This window comes from Sander lucioperca, chromosome 16 (genome assembly GCF_008315115.2).
Source record: "Sander lucioperca isolate FBNREF2018 chromosome 16, SLUC_FBN_1.2, whole genome shotgun sequence".
NCBI lineage: Eukaryota > Metazoa > Chordata > Actinopteri > Perciformes > Percidae > Sander > Sander lucioperca.
The window spans coordinates 8,777,594-8,794,921 of NC_050188.1; the positions used below are offsets into that span (position 1 = coordinate 8,777,594).

Sequence of the window (17,328 nt, forward strand, 5' to 3'; positions counted from 1 at the left end):
CCAATGTATGCATTCCATTATGCACTGTATAGTCCATGGATGTATCAGGAGAACGGGTCTAGTCTAATAATGATGAAGCTAATTTTTGCCGCCATCTTGCGTCGAAAAAATACCATAGGTCACTAAAATGTTGGCTTTTTCTATTGGTCAAAGTACCGGTGCCTTTGAAAAGCAGCCACCTGATTGGTCTGTTTATCTGCGAGGCGATTCGCCGTCTATCTTGCAGATGGCGGAGCCGGACAGCGATTGCTGCTGCTAGCTAATCGTTTTATTTCTAAATGAATTGTATTTAAGTGTATCGTTTTGAGAGAATTTTAGTTAAACTCCTATTTTAATCTCTTGAGTTTTCACATGAAATTGTAAGTCTTATTTAATGCGTGCGTTTTGTACAGTATTTATTTGGCAGCAAGTAGCCCGGTTAGCATCTTTGTTGGAAGTTTAGGCCTACTGTGCCACCGCTTGTCGATTTTAACAATAGCCGCGATACACTCCCCTACTCTGCTTGTTTTGATACATTCAAAGGATTATCTTTAAGCAAACGGAGAAAGAAAATGGACGATAAACAGGTTTGGGTACCTTTCAGTAACTGAGACATTTGTTATGCTGACGGACATTTAATCTCACTGGAATTGAAGACATTTTGCGAGGTGAATCACAAAACATTAAGATCACAAAGGAAGATGTCCAACGGCGCAGCAGGAAGCGGGGGTCTTTCGTGGATGGTAAGTTAGTGTGTCTACTAACTACTAACTAACGATAACTAATTTACAGATTTATCATCTAAATTGTGCTTTTGTAACGCCTAAAAGTGTTGTGTTCACCTTAGCACATTGCACCGGTGTCCGTTAAAAAGCGTACGCTCGCATTTAACGTTAAATCTTTCATAGTGCCTATTCTCCAATCAGATTCAACGTAACGCTTGTTAAAGAGCGGTCAGCTGTGGACTCGGTTTAAATTCTGACAGGGTTTTAAACATGGATGTATTAAGAGAAGGTTTTAAAGGCCCTAACGTTACCCCTGATGCAGGAGCGGTTTTTACAAATATAACCACTGAAAGGCGCAAGCAGAGACTCCCAACGTCTTGTCTCACTGAGGACCCCGGGACCATAGTTCATAACGTTAGTTAACAACCTTTAAAATAAAGACAGAATCAAACTAAACGGAGAAAACTAATTGAGCTTTACCTTTTTAATTAATTACCAATGTTCAATAAACAGCAGAACGCAGCGGCCTTATCTTATAGCAAACATTGGGTGCATTGTTGTTATTACGGTATAAATGCATGTTCTCTCGGTGAGTCTCCTATCTGGTTCCACTGGTGTCTAAAATGGTCTGTGTTGACCGGTGAGGAACATTAGAAGTGAACTCGCTGTGCCTAAGTTAGTAAATCACTTTGAAGCGAATGTACTACTGACGTTACGTGTTTAACTGAACTTGTCTAACTTATGCACATCTTGAAGTATGCTTTGGGAGATGTGTACTATTGCCATTGAGCATGGTTTTTCAATGGCGTAGGGGTTCGACACTCGAAGTAACCAGTATCTTCCTCCGTATAGTGGAGATACAGTACCTTCAAACCCACTACGTTGTGACGGTAAAGGATTGCAAACTTGTGGAACATTGATATTATTGAAAATTTCATCTGATCTAGTGAAAATTAAAGTTGCATTAAATACATATGTGGTGCAATTTGTGATGCATGTTCAACTCATCCTAACTGTACTGTTAATTAGTATGTGCATCACGATCTGTGGGGTGAGTTTGTGGAATGGTTTGGGTAATGCGTTGTTTGGTGCAAAATGTTAAAATTTTTGGTAGGTGTTTAAAATTATACATATTTTTTTTTAATTTTGGTATCTTGCTATACAAAATGTATAATATACACAGGAACTATTTAAAGTTGAATGAGGGGTGTGAAAAATTACAAACTTAAGCTTCGTCCCGCTCCTTTTCAGACAGTTTGAACTTATTGTTTGTAACACTTAATAGATATTGGTTTTCTTTTTGGTGTGTTGCTACGCACTTAATGAGGTTTTTATATTTTATTTTGTTATTTTTTGTTCAAAATAAAGAAATAAATTTGATTGATGTTGTGATTGAAATTTTTGTTTGCATTACTTAAAGTAAAGGTTTATTTTTTTGTCTGGCATATTAATGTTAAAGTCTATACATAATAATAATAATAATAATAATAATAATAATAATAATATACATAATAATAATAATAATGAATTGCCTTGAATATTACCGAAATCTCACATCTTATGCTCACTAACATTTCAAACTTGATAATTAACCTTTACAAATATTACAGTCTTATGGAATAGAGAGATAGAAGTAGAGCTGCAAAGATTAATCAATTAGTTGTCAACTCTTAAATTAATCGCCAACTATTAATGAATGTCTGTTCCATTCAAGCCATTGCCAAATGAGTTGCTACAAAGTTAATTAAGACTATCAGCTCCACACAACTCTCTCTGTATTTCTCAGTATGACTATGTTCAGACGATTGTGTTGTCCGGTGACTTTCCTGCGCAGAAACTCAAGTGAAGACGATTACCTCTTCTGAAGACTCCTTGGCTACTAGCAACTGTGTGGAGGAGGGGTGGTGCGCGATCACAGAAAGCTTGTATCATGTGGATGCGCTGACAGTGTTGTTCCTCACGGGGAGACAGAAACTACGCACCTATAGCTTCAAACCCAAGACAAGCCTTCCAATTACAGTGCAATGGCCGGTAGTTTGCTTCTGTTGATTATGTGTCACTAAATCACAAAGCCACAGAGGTCTACAGCGTTCCCCTGGTGGTGGCCACGGATAATCAAAGTTATTTTTTTTATGTGCAGGTACATACATAGGTATATGTGTATCAATAACAGAAAAAATTCTACCAAACAGGAGGCTGCGAATGGCAGAGGTGATACTGGCAAGATGGAAGGGGCCAAGAAAGACAAGGCTGGCTCCAAGTTGTCTGTGGAGAGAGTGTACCAGAAGAAGACCCAGCTCGAGCACATTCTTCTCCGTCCAGACACGTACATCGGCACCGTGGAGCCCATCACCCAGGTGAGTCCAGGGGAAGTGCCTTCCATTGTTGAGGAAAGACTAGGGCTGCACAGTGTATCGTTTTATTATCGTCATTGCAGTATCAATGGGCGCAGCAAACACATCGCAAAAGGCTGCTACATATTGCAAAAGACACTCAGAGATTTTTTTTGTGTTAGTTGAAAGAAAATATCAGTAGAAAACTGCACTTAATAATCGTCTTTTTTTAGTGGTGCATTTTTTTTTATTCAATTCAGTGTTTAGTTTGTTTGATAAAATAATGTTGGTAATCATTTTATTTCATTTATTTTAAATTCGAACAAGCAATTTGTTGTATTTTAGCAAATACTGAAAGCAGCAGAAATGCAGAACTGAGTACACTTTAATATCTGTTTATTTATCGCAAATGTTGTTTTGATATTCAACAATGTTATCGCATATTTTCCTCATATCGTGCAGCCCTAGGATAGACTGCAGAGCCCCCAGACATGCACTGTAATTCATCAAAAGTGCTAATTTTTTACATATTGGCATTATGTTACAAAAGGGCCGCTGGACATTTCTCTGTGAAAATTGTTCTGGTAATTGGTCTACTACTAAATAATATTTTAGTAATGTTTTCTGCACAGGTGTGATCAAATCTAGTCACATAAAGCTTGACGCGTTAGCTATTCCTTCTGCCTTTGGGCGACTCCCTGTTAGAGCTGAACGATTGGGGTTGGGGGGAATCTAATTGTGATTTTTCTGTCAGATGTTGCGATTGCTATTCGATTTGCGATTTAAAAAGAAAAACAAGTATAATAAATGTAAAATTTCAGGACATTTCTGTAACCAATCTGTGGTAACATTATTCCAGTGTTTTTCTTGTGAAAAAACGGTAAATATAATAATAATAATAAAAAGAGGAGTTAAAAATGTTACATCAAACATTCAACTAAATATTGCACATTCGATTAATCGCAGTCTTCACGATTAGCTAATCGCATTCTTTTAAATTGCAATTTCGATTTGAAAACGATTAATCGTTCAGCCGTAGGCGATGTGGAGAAACTCAAATGTCATGACATTTTTAACCAAAAACCTCCATATCAATATTATGACGATATTGTAGGGTTGACAATTGGTGCTATCACAAAATCATTACACAATGAGATTTTAGATAAATAATCATCAGTAATGTGGATATAGTGACTAAGTGGGTTAAGGAAAATAGAGTTAACAGTCTGGTAAGCTCAGAAAATGACATCACTTGACTTTAATGCAGCCTTTAAACTAGTTAATCTATTACTGCTAATTAGCTTACACGTGAATGTTTACGTATCTGCTCATTTTGCATACTCTTAGCTTTTTTATGGTCACTGCTACCAATGAGTGGTCCACCCTGAACTTAAAGCAGCCATATTATGCTCATTTTCAGGTTCATAATTGTATTTTAAGGTTGTACCAGAATAGGTTTACATGGTTTAATTTTCAAAAAACACCATATTTGTGTTGTACTGCAGTGCTCTCTCTCACTGCTGCAGATCCTCTTTTCACCTGGTCTCTGTTTTAGCTACAGAGTGAGACCTCTTTTCTTCTTCTTCTTCTTCTGTACTATCTTTGATTGCACTGCACATGCCCAGTAGCTCAGATGTAGATCATATCAGCTAGCTAGCTCCATAGACAGTAAAAGAAAGGCTGTTTCTACAACTTTGGTCAGTTACAAGGCAGGATTAGCTGGGAGACTTCAAAATGAGGGCGCACATGTAAGTAGTTCTTTTGTAGATTATGGTGAACTTGTGTGTGTTGTAGCAGTGCTTTGCTATTGAGAACGAGGTAGCATGCTAGCGTTAGCCATAGCGTTAGCATGCTAACGCTACGAGCTAATGGTTGCGGTTAGCCTGCTCGTTTCGGCTTGTGACGTCACAAGCCGTGCCGATTTTGAACAGCTCACCCAGAGACTGAAGGCAGGACACATTCAGAAACCGTATCTCACTCTAAACAGCATGGGTGGATTTTTTTCAAAGTTTGTATGTGTGTGGAACCACCAGAGACACAACATAACACCCCAAATCCCAGAAAAAGTGATTTTTTTCATAATATGGGCACTTTAAAATTATTTGTATCTTTTTTTTTTTTTTTCTTTTTTTTCAGCAAATGTGGGTTTTTGATGAAGAAATAGGAATGAACCAGAGGGAAATCACCTACGTTCCTGGGCTGTACAAAATCTTTGATGAAATTCTGGGTGAGTGAATCCACACTGTTCATCTTCCCTTTGGCACTCTAATCTGCACAGTTAATATGAAGGTTCATTTGTCATTTGAGATTGTACCTCTATGACTGGGATATTGAAGGCTTATTATCGCCATAAAAACATCAGCGTTGTTCACTGAATCCCAGTCTGCTGTTGGCACTGTGGAGCAGCATTGATCTAGGACTGTATGTGGAGATTAGTTTCTCTCTGTGAGCCTCTTTGTGTGCCCTGTTTGCAGCCGGGGTGGACATTTGTGAAAAAAATGAAAAGTTGCCGGAGAAATCATTTCAGTGTTTGTGGCATCTCACGGTCAAAGCTCCAGTTATTTAAATTTTTTTTTTAACCTGGTAAAGTGCAAGCGTGCTCAGTCAGCGCTCCTCAGCTAAATAAAGGTTGATAAAGCAGTTGTACATCTATTTGTTACATGTTAGTTTTAAGGACTCAGTACGATGTGGGAGTAATGATGCCTTTCTAGTAAGGCGCAGCAGTGTAATCTGGGCTCACAGCATGGGAGTGCTGTTGATGATTGCTTTCATATTTTAATGGCAGGTTCATTGTCTGGTTATTACTGCTGTGGCCTGTGTGATTACACAAGAGGCCCAGGCTGGTAGCAGATATTTAAGGCAGGCTCACAGAAAAAAATACAAGTTACACTTTCTTTATGTGTGAATGTGAAATTCTAATTCTTTAAACATTTTTGGTCATTGAACTGAACCAAGTGGGTTACATGATTCTTATTCGGTTGCTTTAGTATTAATATTGTACTTACTTTTTATTTAGATATGATCACATTTGCCATCACAAATGTTTTCCTCACCATATAAAATAGGTATAAAATCTCCCAGAGAATATTATTGCCATTTTGCATCCAACAACTTTTTTTTTTTTTTCAGATACACTACAGGTTGTTTCCTATCACAACTTCCCCAGTCCCAGATCAAGGATCTCATAACCCGCTGAAACATACATTCTCCTAAATAATACATAATAAATACTTCAATCTTTTTACATGACCAGAAGATGTTTGGAATGATAAGCATTCACATGCCATTTCAAGTAATTCATTAATAAAACATTCTTTAGTTCCAGCTTCTCAAATGTGAGACTGTGCTGCCTTTTTTTTTTCTATTGTTATAATCGTAAATTGGATGTCTGTGGATTTTTTGTTTGTCAGACAAAACAAGACATTTGAAGACACAACTTTGGGATCTGTGGTTTATTTATCTGTTTTTTTCCCCCCCTGTGACAGTCAATGCAGCAGACAACAAACAAAGGGACAAAAACATGAATGCCATTAAGATCACCATTGATCCGTGAGTACAATGTTTCATAATATAATTTCTAAAAAGAGTGTACTAAGTAGAGTATGTACCTTTGACAAAATACTGTATATCCCCTCCACATGTTGGATTTTGACTTAACATTGATCATTTCTTTCTTGTCCCATGAAATGTGATGTAAATGTATTTGTGGCTTTAATGAGCTCATTACACCGTTAGAAACGGACCCTTTCTTTTCTCAGAGACTAGACACGTGCAGTAGATGGTTGAGGTCTAAGACATGGATCCAGGCGAAACTACAGCATAAAGAGCTTGTGCTGAAATGCACTGAGCTCTATGTGTGGTTCACCGCCAGCCTGCCAACAGCTTAAACAGCAGCGTGTCCTTCAGCGGAGCTGCTGCTCGCTCTAATGTCCCCTGCTGTATAAATGATAGCATTAGCCCTGCCGCCGCACTCGGTTCTCTGTTGCTAATGTGGCTTTATAGAGATGTTAGTGCTCCTCTCTTGTGGGTGAGCTTATTAAGCACTGGTGTCATTATTTTGAGTCACCACAAATCTAACTGCATCCCATCATATCAGAGATAAGATGGTAAGATATGATGCATTTTAAAGTGCAACTTTACACCCTGTTTTTGCTCGAGCACAACCCCTGCACATATTCACAAATACATTCACACCCAGACACTAGTCTCGCATGCCAGACCTATCTCCAAAGCACTGTGGAGTAAGGTCTGGCTACACCACACATACATTCTGGGATAGGAGAAAAAAACGCTCTGCGTTTCTTTAAACCAATCACAATTGTCTTGGGCTCTAAGCTCCGGACACAGCGACAGTGGCTCTACAAAATAGTCTCGGGAAGGTACTTGTTTTGGTGGAAAATTTGCACCCCCCGCAAAAGAAAACGCCACATACAATGATAGATGAAGTTAACTGTTGACACAATACAGTAACGTGAGATATTGAAATTAGCTGGATACATGGTTAAACCTCATTTGCTCTTATCAGTGTATTGCTGTGTGTACTTCGTCCACAGCAATCCCACCAATCTGTCCCAGTTAGAGATTAAATAGGGCAAATATAATATTAATATTCTGGTCTAGCTCAGCTAGACCCAAGTATGTCTGGTTAGTTACCACAGACAGTTGCCTCGTTCAGAATGAATATTCCCGTTGGCCTGTACAATTATAGGGGAGGAGGTAACTGTATACTACTAGCGTAATAATAGAAGTAATACGGATGTTGCCCTGTACTTCAAGGGCATAGAAACAACATATTTTCAGTCTTTTCAGGACAGAATTTCTTGATTTTTCTCTTGGAAAAAAGCAAATAACTACTGCTGCAGTGAAAGCTGTAGACTGGGATCAGAACTGAGTATTAGTGTAATAAAGTAACTTAAATGCAAATACTGGGTCATTTTACTATCAATCAACAAATTGCAAATTCTTTAATACTGGAGCCAATACAATACTTGGGTTTTTCTGATAGCAAAATTGAAGAAATTTTTTTTTTTTCTACGAAACCATTTTTTTCTATTTACCAAAACTTCTCTAATGTGTCCTTGTTAATTTTGTCTTAATACAAGGACGCCATACAAGAACTTAGCCTAAATAAAATGCAGTGTAAAATTTGCATAATTATAGTCATACATTTTTAAATAAAAGTAGCGATAAACAACGCTAAGAATCCGCCTAGATATTTGATGCCTGGTTTCAGTACTTTGGATCTCTGTGCTGACCAAGACACATTTCAATGGGTACACAAAAAGAATTGAGTTTCACTTGGTCCTACACATAAATACATTTCAGATGGTCTATGTCCAGGTTCTATTCATACAGCCTCGCTAACTCATCCCTGCCTTTTTCGTTTGCCTCCACCAGGGAGTCCAACACCATTTCTATCTGGAACAATGGTAAAGGAATCCCTGTGGTGGAGCACAAGGACGAGAAGATGTACGTCCCTGCTCTCATCTTCGGCCACCTGCTCACCTCCAGCAACTACGACGACGATGAGAAAAAGGTCACAGGTGAGAGGAGACATCCTAACATCTTTATCAGTGGTTATTGAAGTCGCTAACTGCTGCCTGCAATGCTAACTGCTGCCTGCAATGCTAACTGCTGCCTGCAGTGCTAACTGCTGTCTGCAATGCTAACTGCTGTCTGCAATGCTAACTGCTGCCTGCAGTGCTAACTGCTGTCTGCGATGCTAACTGCTGTCTGCGATGCTAACTGCTGTCTGCGATGCTAACTGCTGTCTGCGATGCTAACTGCTGTCTGCGATGCTAACTGCTGTGACTGGTGTCTATTACTGCTGTCTGTGATGCTAACTGCTGTCTGTGATGCTAACTGCTGTCTGTGATGCTAACTGCTGTCTGTGATGCTAACTGCTGTCTGTGATGCTAACTGCTCTCTGTAATGCTAACTGCTCTCTGTAATGCTAACTGCTCTCTGTAATGCTAACTGTCTGTTTGTCCCCAGGTGGAAGGAATGGCTACGGTGCTAAACTTTGTAACATCTTTAGTACCAAGTTCACAGTAGAAACTGCCTGCAAGGAATACAGACACAGTTTCAAACAGGTGAGGATGTCTCTTCTGTTAAATATGCTTTGATAGTTTGATATAGTGACACAACCAAACAAATTATACCTGGGTCGACTGTTCATGGTCCGTATTGATTTAAATTAAGACTAAGGGTGCTAATTTAGATATTTTTTTGTGACCGAAAGCCGTCACTTGTTAACCGATCATTGACCCACAAGCAGGCAATGGAGTGCCAGTGCATCTGTTCGGGAGGCTCAGACATACTTTCCCCATCCGTGGACAGCTGCGGACTTGTACCGGTCGCTCAGCCTTGATGTTTTGTGCATTATCATCGACACATGCAGCCACTTTCCTGGAACCGCGCGACCGACACAAGTCAGCTGCTCTCCACAGAGCATTTGTCTGGCTGTGTCTGCCTGCCATACCCTGCGGGGCTGTAATTAATGTTTTTGTTTTCATCATCTGCCTCCATCTGAAAATGTATGCTTTTTTTGCGAAAAGAACGTAGCACATAGTTGTGATTACAAACTGTAGAAGCTGCCGTTGTGCTCCTCTACATCTTACATTTAATTGTAGTCCAGTGTGTTACAGACATTCATGAATAATGATTTGATCTTATTGTAGCAGAGTATCAAATCTTTTCCAGTGTCACGTGATATTTCAATGAAGTAATTGCTGTTTTATAGGGTTTTGACATGTGGTCATATCTAAGGTAAGGTTGTGTATATTATCACCTTTTGTGGTTGCACCCTTAAGGGTTGTATGGGTACAATCAAATAAGTCACCAGGTGTTTGATATCACGGATGTTTGGGAGAGGGACGAAATGCTAGGGCTGTCCTCAATTAAAGAAATTCTTAGTCGACTAACACTCATCCAATTTTGTTGTAGATTAGTTGATTTAATCGACAGATCTGTAAAACTGAGTTTTTCCACAAAGAATCGTGCAAAAGCACCACTTTTAAATCTTGGGTTTACCAGAGATGCGCTTTTAAGTTTCTCGTAAATAAGTCGTTTAGCATTAAAAAAAAAAGAAAAAAAAGAAAGACCAAGCGGCTAAAGAAATCCTAGTCTAAGACCAAAACAACCAATTAGTAGACTAATCGACTAAGAGGGGGCAGCTCTACTAAAGGCACTCGGTACAGTAAGGTTGGTCTGAGTTTAAGAGGATCATGCAGTTCCCCCTGTATAAAAGAGTTTATTACATTTTTATTTAATAAAATAATCTAGAAGTGTGTATGTTACCATGTTTTTTACCGTCCTCAGACGTGGCAGAACAACATGAACAAGACCTCTGACCCCAAGATCAAGTTCTTTGATGGGGACGATTTCACCTGCGTGACGTTCCAGCCAGACCTGTCCAAGTTCAAGATGGACAAACTGGACAAGGATATCGTAGCACTCCTTACCCGCAGAGCATATGATGTAGCCGGTTCCTGCAGGGGGGTTAAAGTCACACTGAACGGGAAAAAAGTACCAGTAAGTCTCTTTCTTCAACTCATTACCTATTTTTTTTTTTTTTTTGTGTACTGTACTGGCTTTAAAGTTTGTGATGAGGGTGAACTAATATGGGATTTGACCACTGTTAGTTCCAGCTGTGACAGACATGAAAATGTTGACCACACATACTTAATTAGGACAATGTCCTTTATTTGTAATCTGTGTTGTTTTCTAACTATGTTTAATCATATTCATTAAGACATCTCTCCTCTGACTCTTTTTGCTGTAAATGCAAATATAAAACTTCATGTTCAGCTTTTCTCATGTCATCTCAACAGCACTAATTACAACAACAGAGTCATGTTATACTCACTTCTCTGCTGCTCTGAGTTTCTCTCACGTTAACACAAATACTGTTCACACCCTTTAGTTAATTCCAGTTGCTTCTACTTGGTGTTTGCTAGTCCACACAGCATTCCGGGATGGGAGAAGTTCCGCTTCAGGCCTGAATGGAAGAGTTACTGTCGGTGCAAACTAAATTCAATGCATAAACAAAGTTTGAAAAGATACAGGCTAGTTTATGCTACCAAGCATTTTGTGGCTTACAGGTTACATATGCATAACGCATCATAATATGAACAGTATTTTTAATGGATCATCTTTCCAGTTAAACTGTAATTGCAAATCCAGAGATCCGCATATTTGTGTATATGTATTAGTTTTCATGACAATTGTACAAATGGGGAAATATAACAAAATTTGAGACTCATCAGTGTTTCAGTCTGTCATCTATTATTATTATAATAATAATAATAATAATAATAATAATGAAGACATAATTGCCAGCTGCACTCAGGGAGTAAACTGCCATCATATCAGACTTGAGCAGACATTGCTTGGACGATATTTAATATCATTGCTGTCATTAATGAATTGTTGCTTTTTTCCTCCCACATTTATTGTTCATGAACATTATTATCTATAGTAATTTACTTATAACATTTTCTGCAGCTGTGGTCCATGACTTATGACAGGCCTGACAGCAGATGTGATGGTGTTACATAAATAAATATTACCTGTTAAACCTAACTTGAATCTGTCTTTTCTGTGACTAAAGGTTACTGGCTTCCGCAGCTATGTGGATTTGTATGTGAAGGACAAACTGGACGAGACGGGCGTTGCTCTGAAGGTGGTGAATGAGACTGTGAATGATCGCTGGGAGGTTTGCCTCACCCTGAGCGAGAAGGGATTCCAACAAATCGGCTTTGTCAACAGCATCGCCACGACCAAGGTATACTAACAGTGAAAAAAGTGCTTCAGGTAAACAATTAAAAATGTTGTTTCTAACACTGAGGGCGCTCATATTTCAGGGCGGCAGACACGTTGACTATGTGGTGGACCAGATAGTGTCCAAACTTATTGAAGTGGTGAAGAAGAAGAACAAGGCGGGAGTGACGGTCAAACCCTTCCAGGTAGGGTTATGTGTGCTTTTTCTGCAACATTTGTAACTCAAGGCGACTGTGGTGGGATTTTTTGCAGGCGTACCTTAAAAAAAATTATTTAAATTGACCTTCCTCTGATTTGCTCTTCAGGTGAAGAACCATATCTGGGTGTTTGTGAACGCGCTGATCGAGAACCCCACCTTTGACTCCCAGACCAAGGAGAACATGACTCTCCAGACCAAGAGCTTTGGGTCCAAGTGCCTTCTGTCAGAGAAGTTCATCAGGGCTGTAAGGACACACTTCTCATTCCAGTTTCAACTCCTCACTCGGCTTTTCGGTTGCTGGTGTAAAATAGTTTGGCATCAGTCGTGAAAGGATTTTGTCTCTTTGTCACCCACAGGCAACCAACTGTGGGATCGTTGAGAGCATACTCAACTGGGTGAAGTTCAAAGCTCAGACCCAGCTTAATAAGAAGTGCTCATCTGTGAAGTACAGCAAGATCAAAGGCATTCCCAAGCTAGACGATGCCAACGATGCCGGTGTGTTAAGTGTGATTACTTATTTTTAATTTTTAATCAAAAATCAAGAAAAGATGACACAGTAACAATACAATACAATATTCCAGATCATTCAACAAAATAATAACAAAATAGACAATAAACATATGTATAAATGACAACACCATAAGCCCATCATACACGTCTCTCCCCCACACAAAGCTTCTTAGGAGTTCTCCAGAAAGCTCTGGTACTTTCCCCATTTTCTAGTATATAATACATCCAATCTGGCAAACCGTTTATATGACATTTTTTATATATGCCAATCTCACAGGCCCACTCCTGGATTGACGGCACCCCTTCATTCTTCCATCCTCTTAAAATAATGTCTGGCTATCATTAAACTAGTCTGGAGCCAGCTTCTTATGTGTTTATCCATCCCGCTTAGGATTGACCCATCTCCCAGAACAAATAATCCCGCGGTCCCTGCAATCCGACATAGGTTATCATGTATCCCGGTCCAACATTCCTGGACCTTATCATAGGACCATAGGACATGAAGTAATTGGCCATTTCCAACAAGTGTGATCATTTATTAATTAATGTATAGGAGAACGTGTTGCCTTGAATGTCCACCACTGACGGCAGAGCTGTGGTTGTTGCCTCTCAAGCAAAATCATAAATGTTGATGTGGCGTAGAGAACAGCGTTTACAGAGCAAGATATTAGTTATGAAGTCTTGTCTAAAGGCATTACAAGGCTTCAGAAGCATTATTTGCACATTATGGGCCCTATTTTAACGATCTGAAACGCAAGTATCAAACTTAAGTAGCTTTGTGGGCGGATCTCGGGCGCTGTTGCTATTATACCAGCGGGCTAAATGACTCTTGCGCCTGACGCAAATCTAAAATGGGTTGGTCTGAAGTAGCTACATTACTCATAGGTGTGGTTTGGGCGTAACGTGCAATAAACCAATCGGAGCGTTATCTCACATTCCCTTTAAAAGCAGGCGCGCTTGTTCCATGGCGGATTGCTATTATAATGGCGGATTTGCTAGGCGCACGCTCTTAATACATCCATTTTCGCACGTTTATAGCCCAGGAGACCGACGTTTGCTATTGATTTTTCTTTTTGTCAAAATGTTAATAAGGAAATGTCACAAAAACATACTTTCCAGTGTTCTGATGTCATGGTGATATTTTTGCAATGTAGTCTAACATTAGACTGAGATTACCTCACTATAGACGATGCAGCTCTTCTGTCTCTCCTCTCCCGTGCTGCTGCTGGGGCATTTGGGTTAAGTGGCATCGGCACATGCAGTTCAACATCACATCTCCTTAAGTCCTCTAATATTTCCTCATTTATGTCATCAACACATCCATGATTCATGGAAATGTTGTGTAAAGCTAGGTCATATTTTTCCTTGTATTTATGTATGGTTTGCAAAAATGAGAACTGCTGGGTCCGTGAGATGAGAGAAGCAAAGTGTATGGGTGGTGTGCACACTCTACATTACGGCCAAGCATGCGGCCTTAAAATAGCAAAAATAGCACTAGGGAACGTTTGCGCTGGAATACGCCCCCTGTTTTTGCTGAACCGCCCCCGGGAGCGCAAGTTCATTCCCTAATTTACCGACGTGAGTCTGTGGAGGGAAAAGTCCGCTGTGCGTCGGGTGCAAAATAGGAATGATACATGCGTCGGTGTACAAAGTCAATTGCGCTGGGTGCAAGATAGGGCCCTATGGGTATTACGTAAAAAGGTCCCATATTGTAGAAAGTGAGATTTCCGTGTTTTTTATTCTGGCGACAGCCGTAGTTATGTTTTTGGGTTATCCATCCAGGCAAAGGGAACTCTGTTGGTGTTATTAGTAACACATGCCTTTCCTACTATGATAATACAAAATGTATGCTGTGAAAAGGCCTGTTATGTGAGACTGGTTGAATACCAGCTGTTATCTGAGAATTACAATGACATTTTACATCATAGCCATCCAGAAAACTGCACAGTAATTAGATTATGAATTTTTTCCACATCCATGTCCTAGGTGGCAAACACTCCTCTGAATGCACACTTATCCTCACTGAGGGAGACTCAGCCAAGTCTCTGGCTGTCTCTGGACTAGGAGTCATCGGGCGTGATCGCTACGGAGTGTTCCCGCTCAGAGGAAAGATCCTAAATGTGCGAGAGGCAACACATAAGCAGGTATGACGCTGGACAGTTGTAAAATGATGTGTAGGAAATAAAAGAAACAAAAAAAAAAAAAACAATTATAAGGCTTTGTAGTCACTGTTGATTACAGATAGCTGCAAAGGTGAGTTAAGTTAGAAGGAGTGGGTCTGGGCTTTATTTCTGAGCCGTTTGCATTCACACTGGAGGAACATCACGCACAAATACTTACTAAATAAAATAAATAATACTTACAGGACCTCATGTTAAACACCGACAAAGTGCACCAGTAAAGAGGAGCGGAATCAAACATTAAAGCTCACCAACAGGCACAGATAAATTACTCGGGAATTTTGTTTTATAAGCCTTACAAGTACAGCTTTAAAGATTACATCGCGCACTTCTGTGATCCAGTCTTAACAAGAACTAGAATATAAAAAAAGGCTGCCGTGTGGAATCTGCTTCTGTGTGACTACAGTTCAGAAAGACAATCAGGTGGAAGGAGAATAAAATGTGAACCCTGGGCGATGAAAAAGTATTATGATGCAACCTGAGTGTGGTTGTTCATATGTTTATTGTAAATGAACTGCATTTTTATCACGCCTTCCTAACTTACCGGACAAAAGTACTAGGGCTGCAGCTGTCGATGATTTTAGTAATTGAGTATTCTACCGATTATTCCATCGATTAATCGAGTAATCGGATAAGAAATACTTAGTAAGAAATACTTAGTAAACAGCAATAGTAAATATTTATTATTGCTGTGTACTAAAAAAAAAGGAAACCTTGTTTTTTGTATATATACAAAAGACAGTTTTTTTTGTTTGAAAAAGCAACATTTTCTATTGCCAAATTCCAAGTACATTTTTGGTGGCCCAAATTTTAATATTTTTCACCCCCTTCCCCTTCTTGCCTCTGGCTCTTTGCACTGGATATGCAAAAGAGCTGTTCACTAACCAGAGGGTAAATGTGACGGTACAAAGCTTACAGCAGGGCTATTCAACTACACTGTTCTGGGGGTCACATTTTAAGAAGCCTAATATTGAGTGAGGAGAAAGACTAAAGAATGCAGACATCACCGGCATGATGACGTAATTCACATGCATATTAAGTGGCCATGCTGGGGGGAGGAGCCGGTTTGTCTCAGGCAGCAGCTAAGTTTCCAAAGATTAGTAGCAAACTAATAAACAGTTACTACAAACTGACAGCTCTCGTTTTAGCTTGTTGGTAAAACATCGCTATTTGCAGAGTAGCATACTGTAGGCTAGTTATGTAAAACAGCGCGGTGGACGAGAGCAGCAGACGTTAGTTAGCTACCTGGTGTCAGGTTTGCTCCGTGGAATGGATGAGAAGACTGGATGTTTTCTACAGAGATGACGTAGCAGCATGTTTGCAGCTTAAAATGACCCCAAACTTTCTGTCGTTTTCTCTCACCTGTCTCTTCTCTTAGACCCTCGCTATTTTCGTCTTTGTTCATTTGTAATCTGGGCCGTCAGTCTCGTGCATAGGCAGTATATAAACAGTCTTGTGTCCACAGAAGTGTCAAACTGTTGTGTGCTCTAGTAATTATCCTCCGTGCAGAAACACAGTGAGCCGTACCACCTTAATTACATTGATTCAACGAAGCTTCGAGGATTTTTTGTAATCGAGTTATTCGAGGAATTGTTTCAGCCCTAAAAAGCACTTTAGAGTCTTGCCTCTCATTCACCCATTTACACACACATTCATACACCGATGGTGGCGGAGCTGCTATGCCAGGCTCTGGCCTGCCTTGGGGTTCAGTGTCTTGCTCAAGGGCACTTTCACACGGGGACAGGAAGAGCCAGGGATCGGACCATCATTCTTGTAATTAGCCACAGTCGGCAAGAAAAAGCCATGTTTTCCCCCAATGGCCCATACTATTGTAGTTAAACATATGGGGATATATGATGTTATTTGTGTGCGGTTGGTTGTGGGTGATAATGCTCCCAACATCCACTGCTAAATACATTTTGAGGGTTAGTGTCATGGAAGCTAGGATGAAGCTGTATACCTTCCAAGACTATTCAGTAGATCAAAACATTGTTAAATATTTATTGGAAATTTGAGAGTGCAAAGTACAAAGCATAATTTCCATCTTGTAGACTTTCAAAGAACTTTATTGTTGAAGAACTGAATCTGACCTACCACATCGTAGGAAGGAAAAGCAAAAAGATAGAAAGTATTTGAAGTTGTTGTGAAGGGAAAGCCTGGCCCTGCTACTTATTAGATACCACCCAGTGTTTTTTAATCTGTCATTTTATTGTTGGTGCTGTAGGTAGGATTGTCAAGGTCCAGGACTTAACCAAAGAATTTGAACATCAACAACTTCTCAGTCTCTCCCCCCACTTTCTGCTAAAGCCCAAACGGTCTCCTAAGCCCCTCCCCCCACAAGGGAGAATGAATGCGTGTGCATGAGCAGTGATTGACACGCAGTTAGACACCCCTCCTGCCTCTGATTGGCACATCTGAATAGGGAGTGGTGGATTTTTGCAAATGACACTACTAGGTGGTGCCAGAGGAGCTGGATTTTTCTTTTTTTTTTTTTAATTACCTGCTTCATGTAGTTCTACTCGAACATAGGGTCAATTGCACATATAGCACAAAGATCAAGACATATCAACAGCCATGGCAAAGAAACATGTTTCTTGATATCCTCGGATCTAGATCTTTAT

The 17,328-nt window shown here is 39.7% G+C and overlaps 1 protein-coding gene across 1 annotated transcript in view; it reads left to right on the plus strand.

Moving 5' to 3' along the window:
* Nucleotides 1-76: 76 nt before the first annotated feature.
* Nucleotides 77-17,328, plus strand: part of LOC118493415 (DNA topoisomerase 2-beta-like) — an 18,881-nt gene continuing 1,629 nt past the window's right edge. Inside the window, exons 1-12 of the mRNA XM_035993118.1 lie at nt 77-722; nt 2,897-3,061; nt 5,174-5,264; nt 6,523-6,586; nt 8,435-8,580; nt 9,032-9,129; nt 10,358-10,570; nt 11,649-11,822; nt 11,902-12,003; nt 12,124-12,261; nt 12,374-12,512; nt 14,514-14,671. Of these exons, the coding sequence (XP_035849011.1) occupies nt 681-722; nt 2,897-3,061; nt 5,174-5,264; nt 6,523-6,586; nt 8,435-8,580; nt 9,032-9,129; nt 10,358-10,570; nt 11,649-11,822; nt 11,902-12,003; nt 12,124-12,261; nt 12,374-12,512; nt 14,514-14,671 (1,530 nt within the window). The 5' untranslated portion in view covers nt 77-680. The remainder of the gene's footprint in view (nt 723-2,896; nt 3,062-5,173; nt 5,265-6,522; nt 6,587-8,434; nt 8,581-9,031; nt 9,130-10,357; nt 10,571-11,648; nt 11,823-11,901; nt 12,004-12,123; nt 12,262-12,373; nt 12,513-14,513; nt 14,672-17,328) is intronic.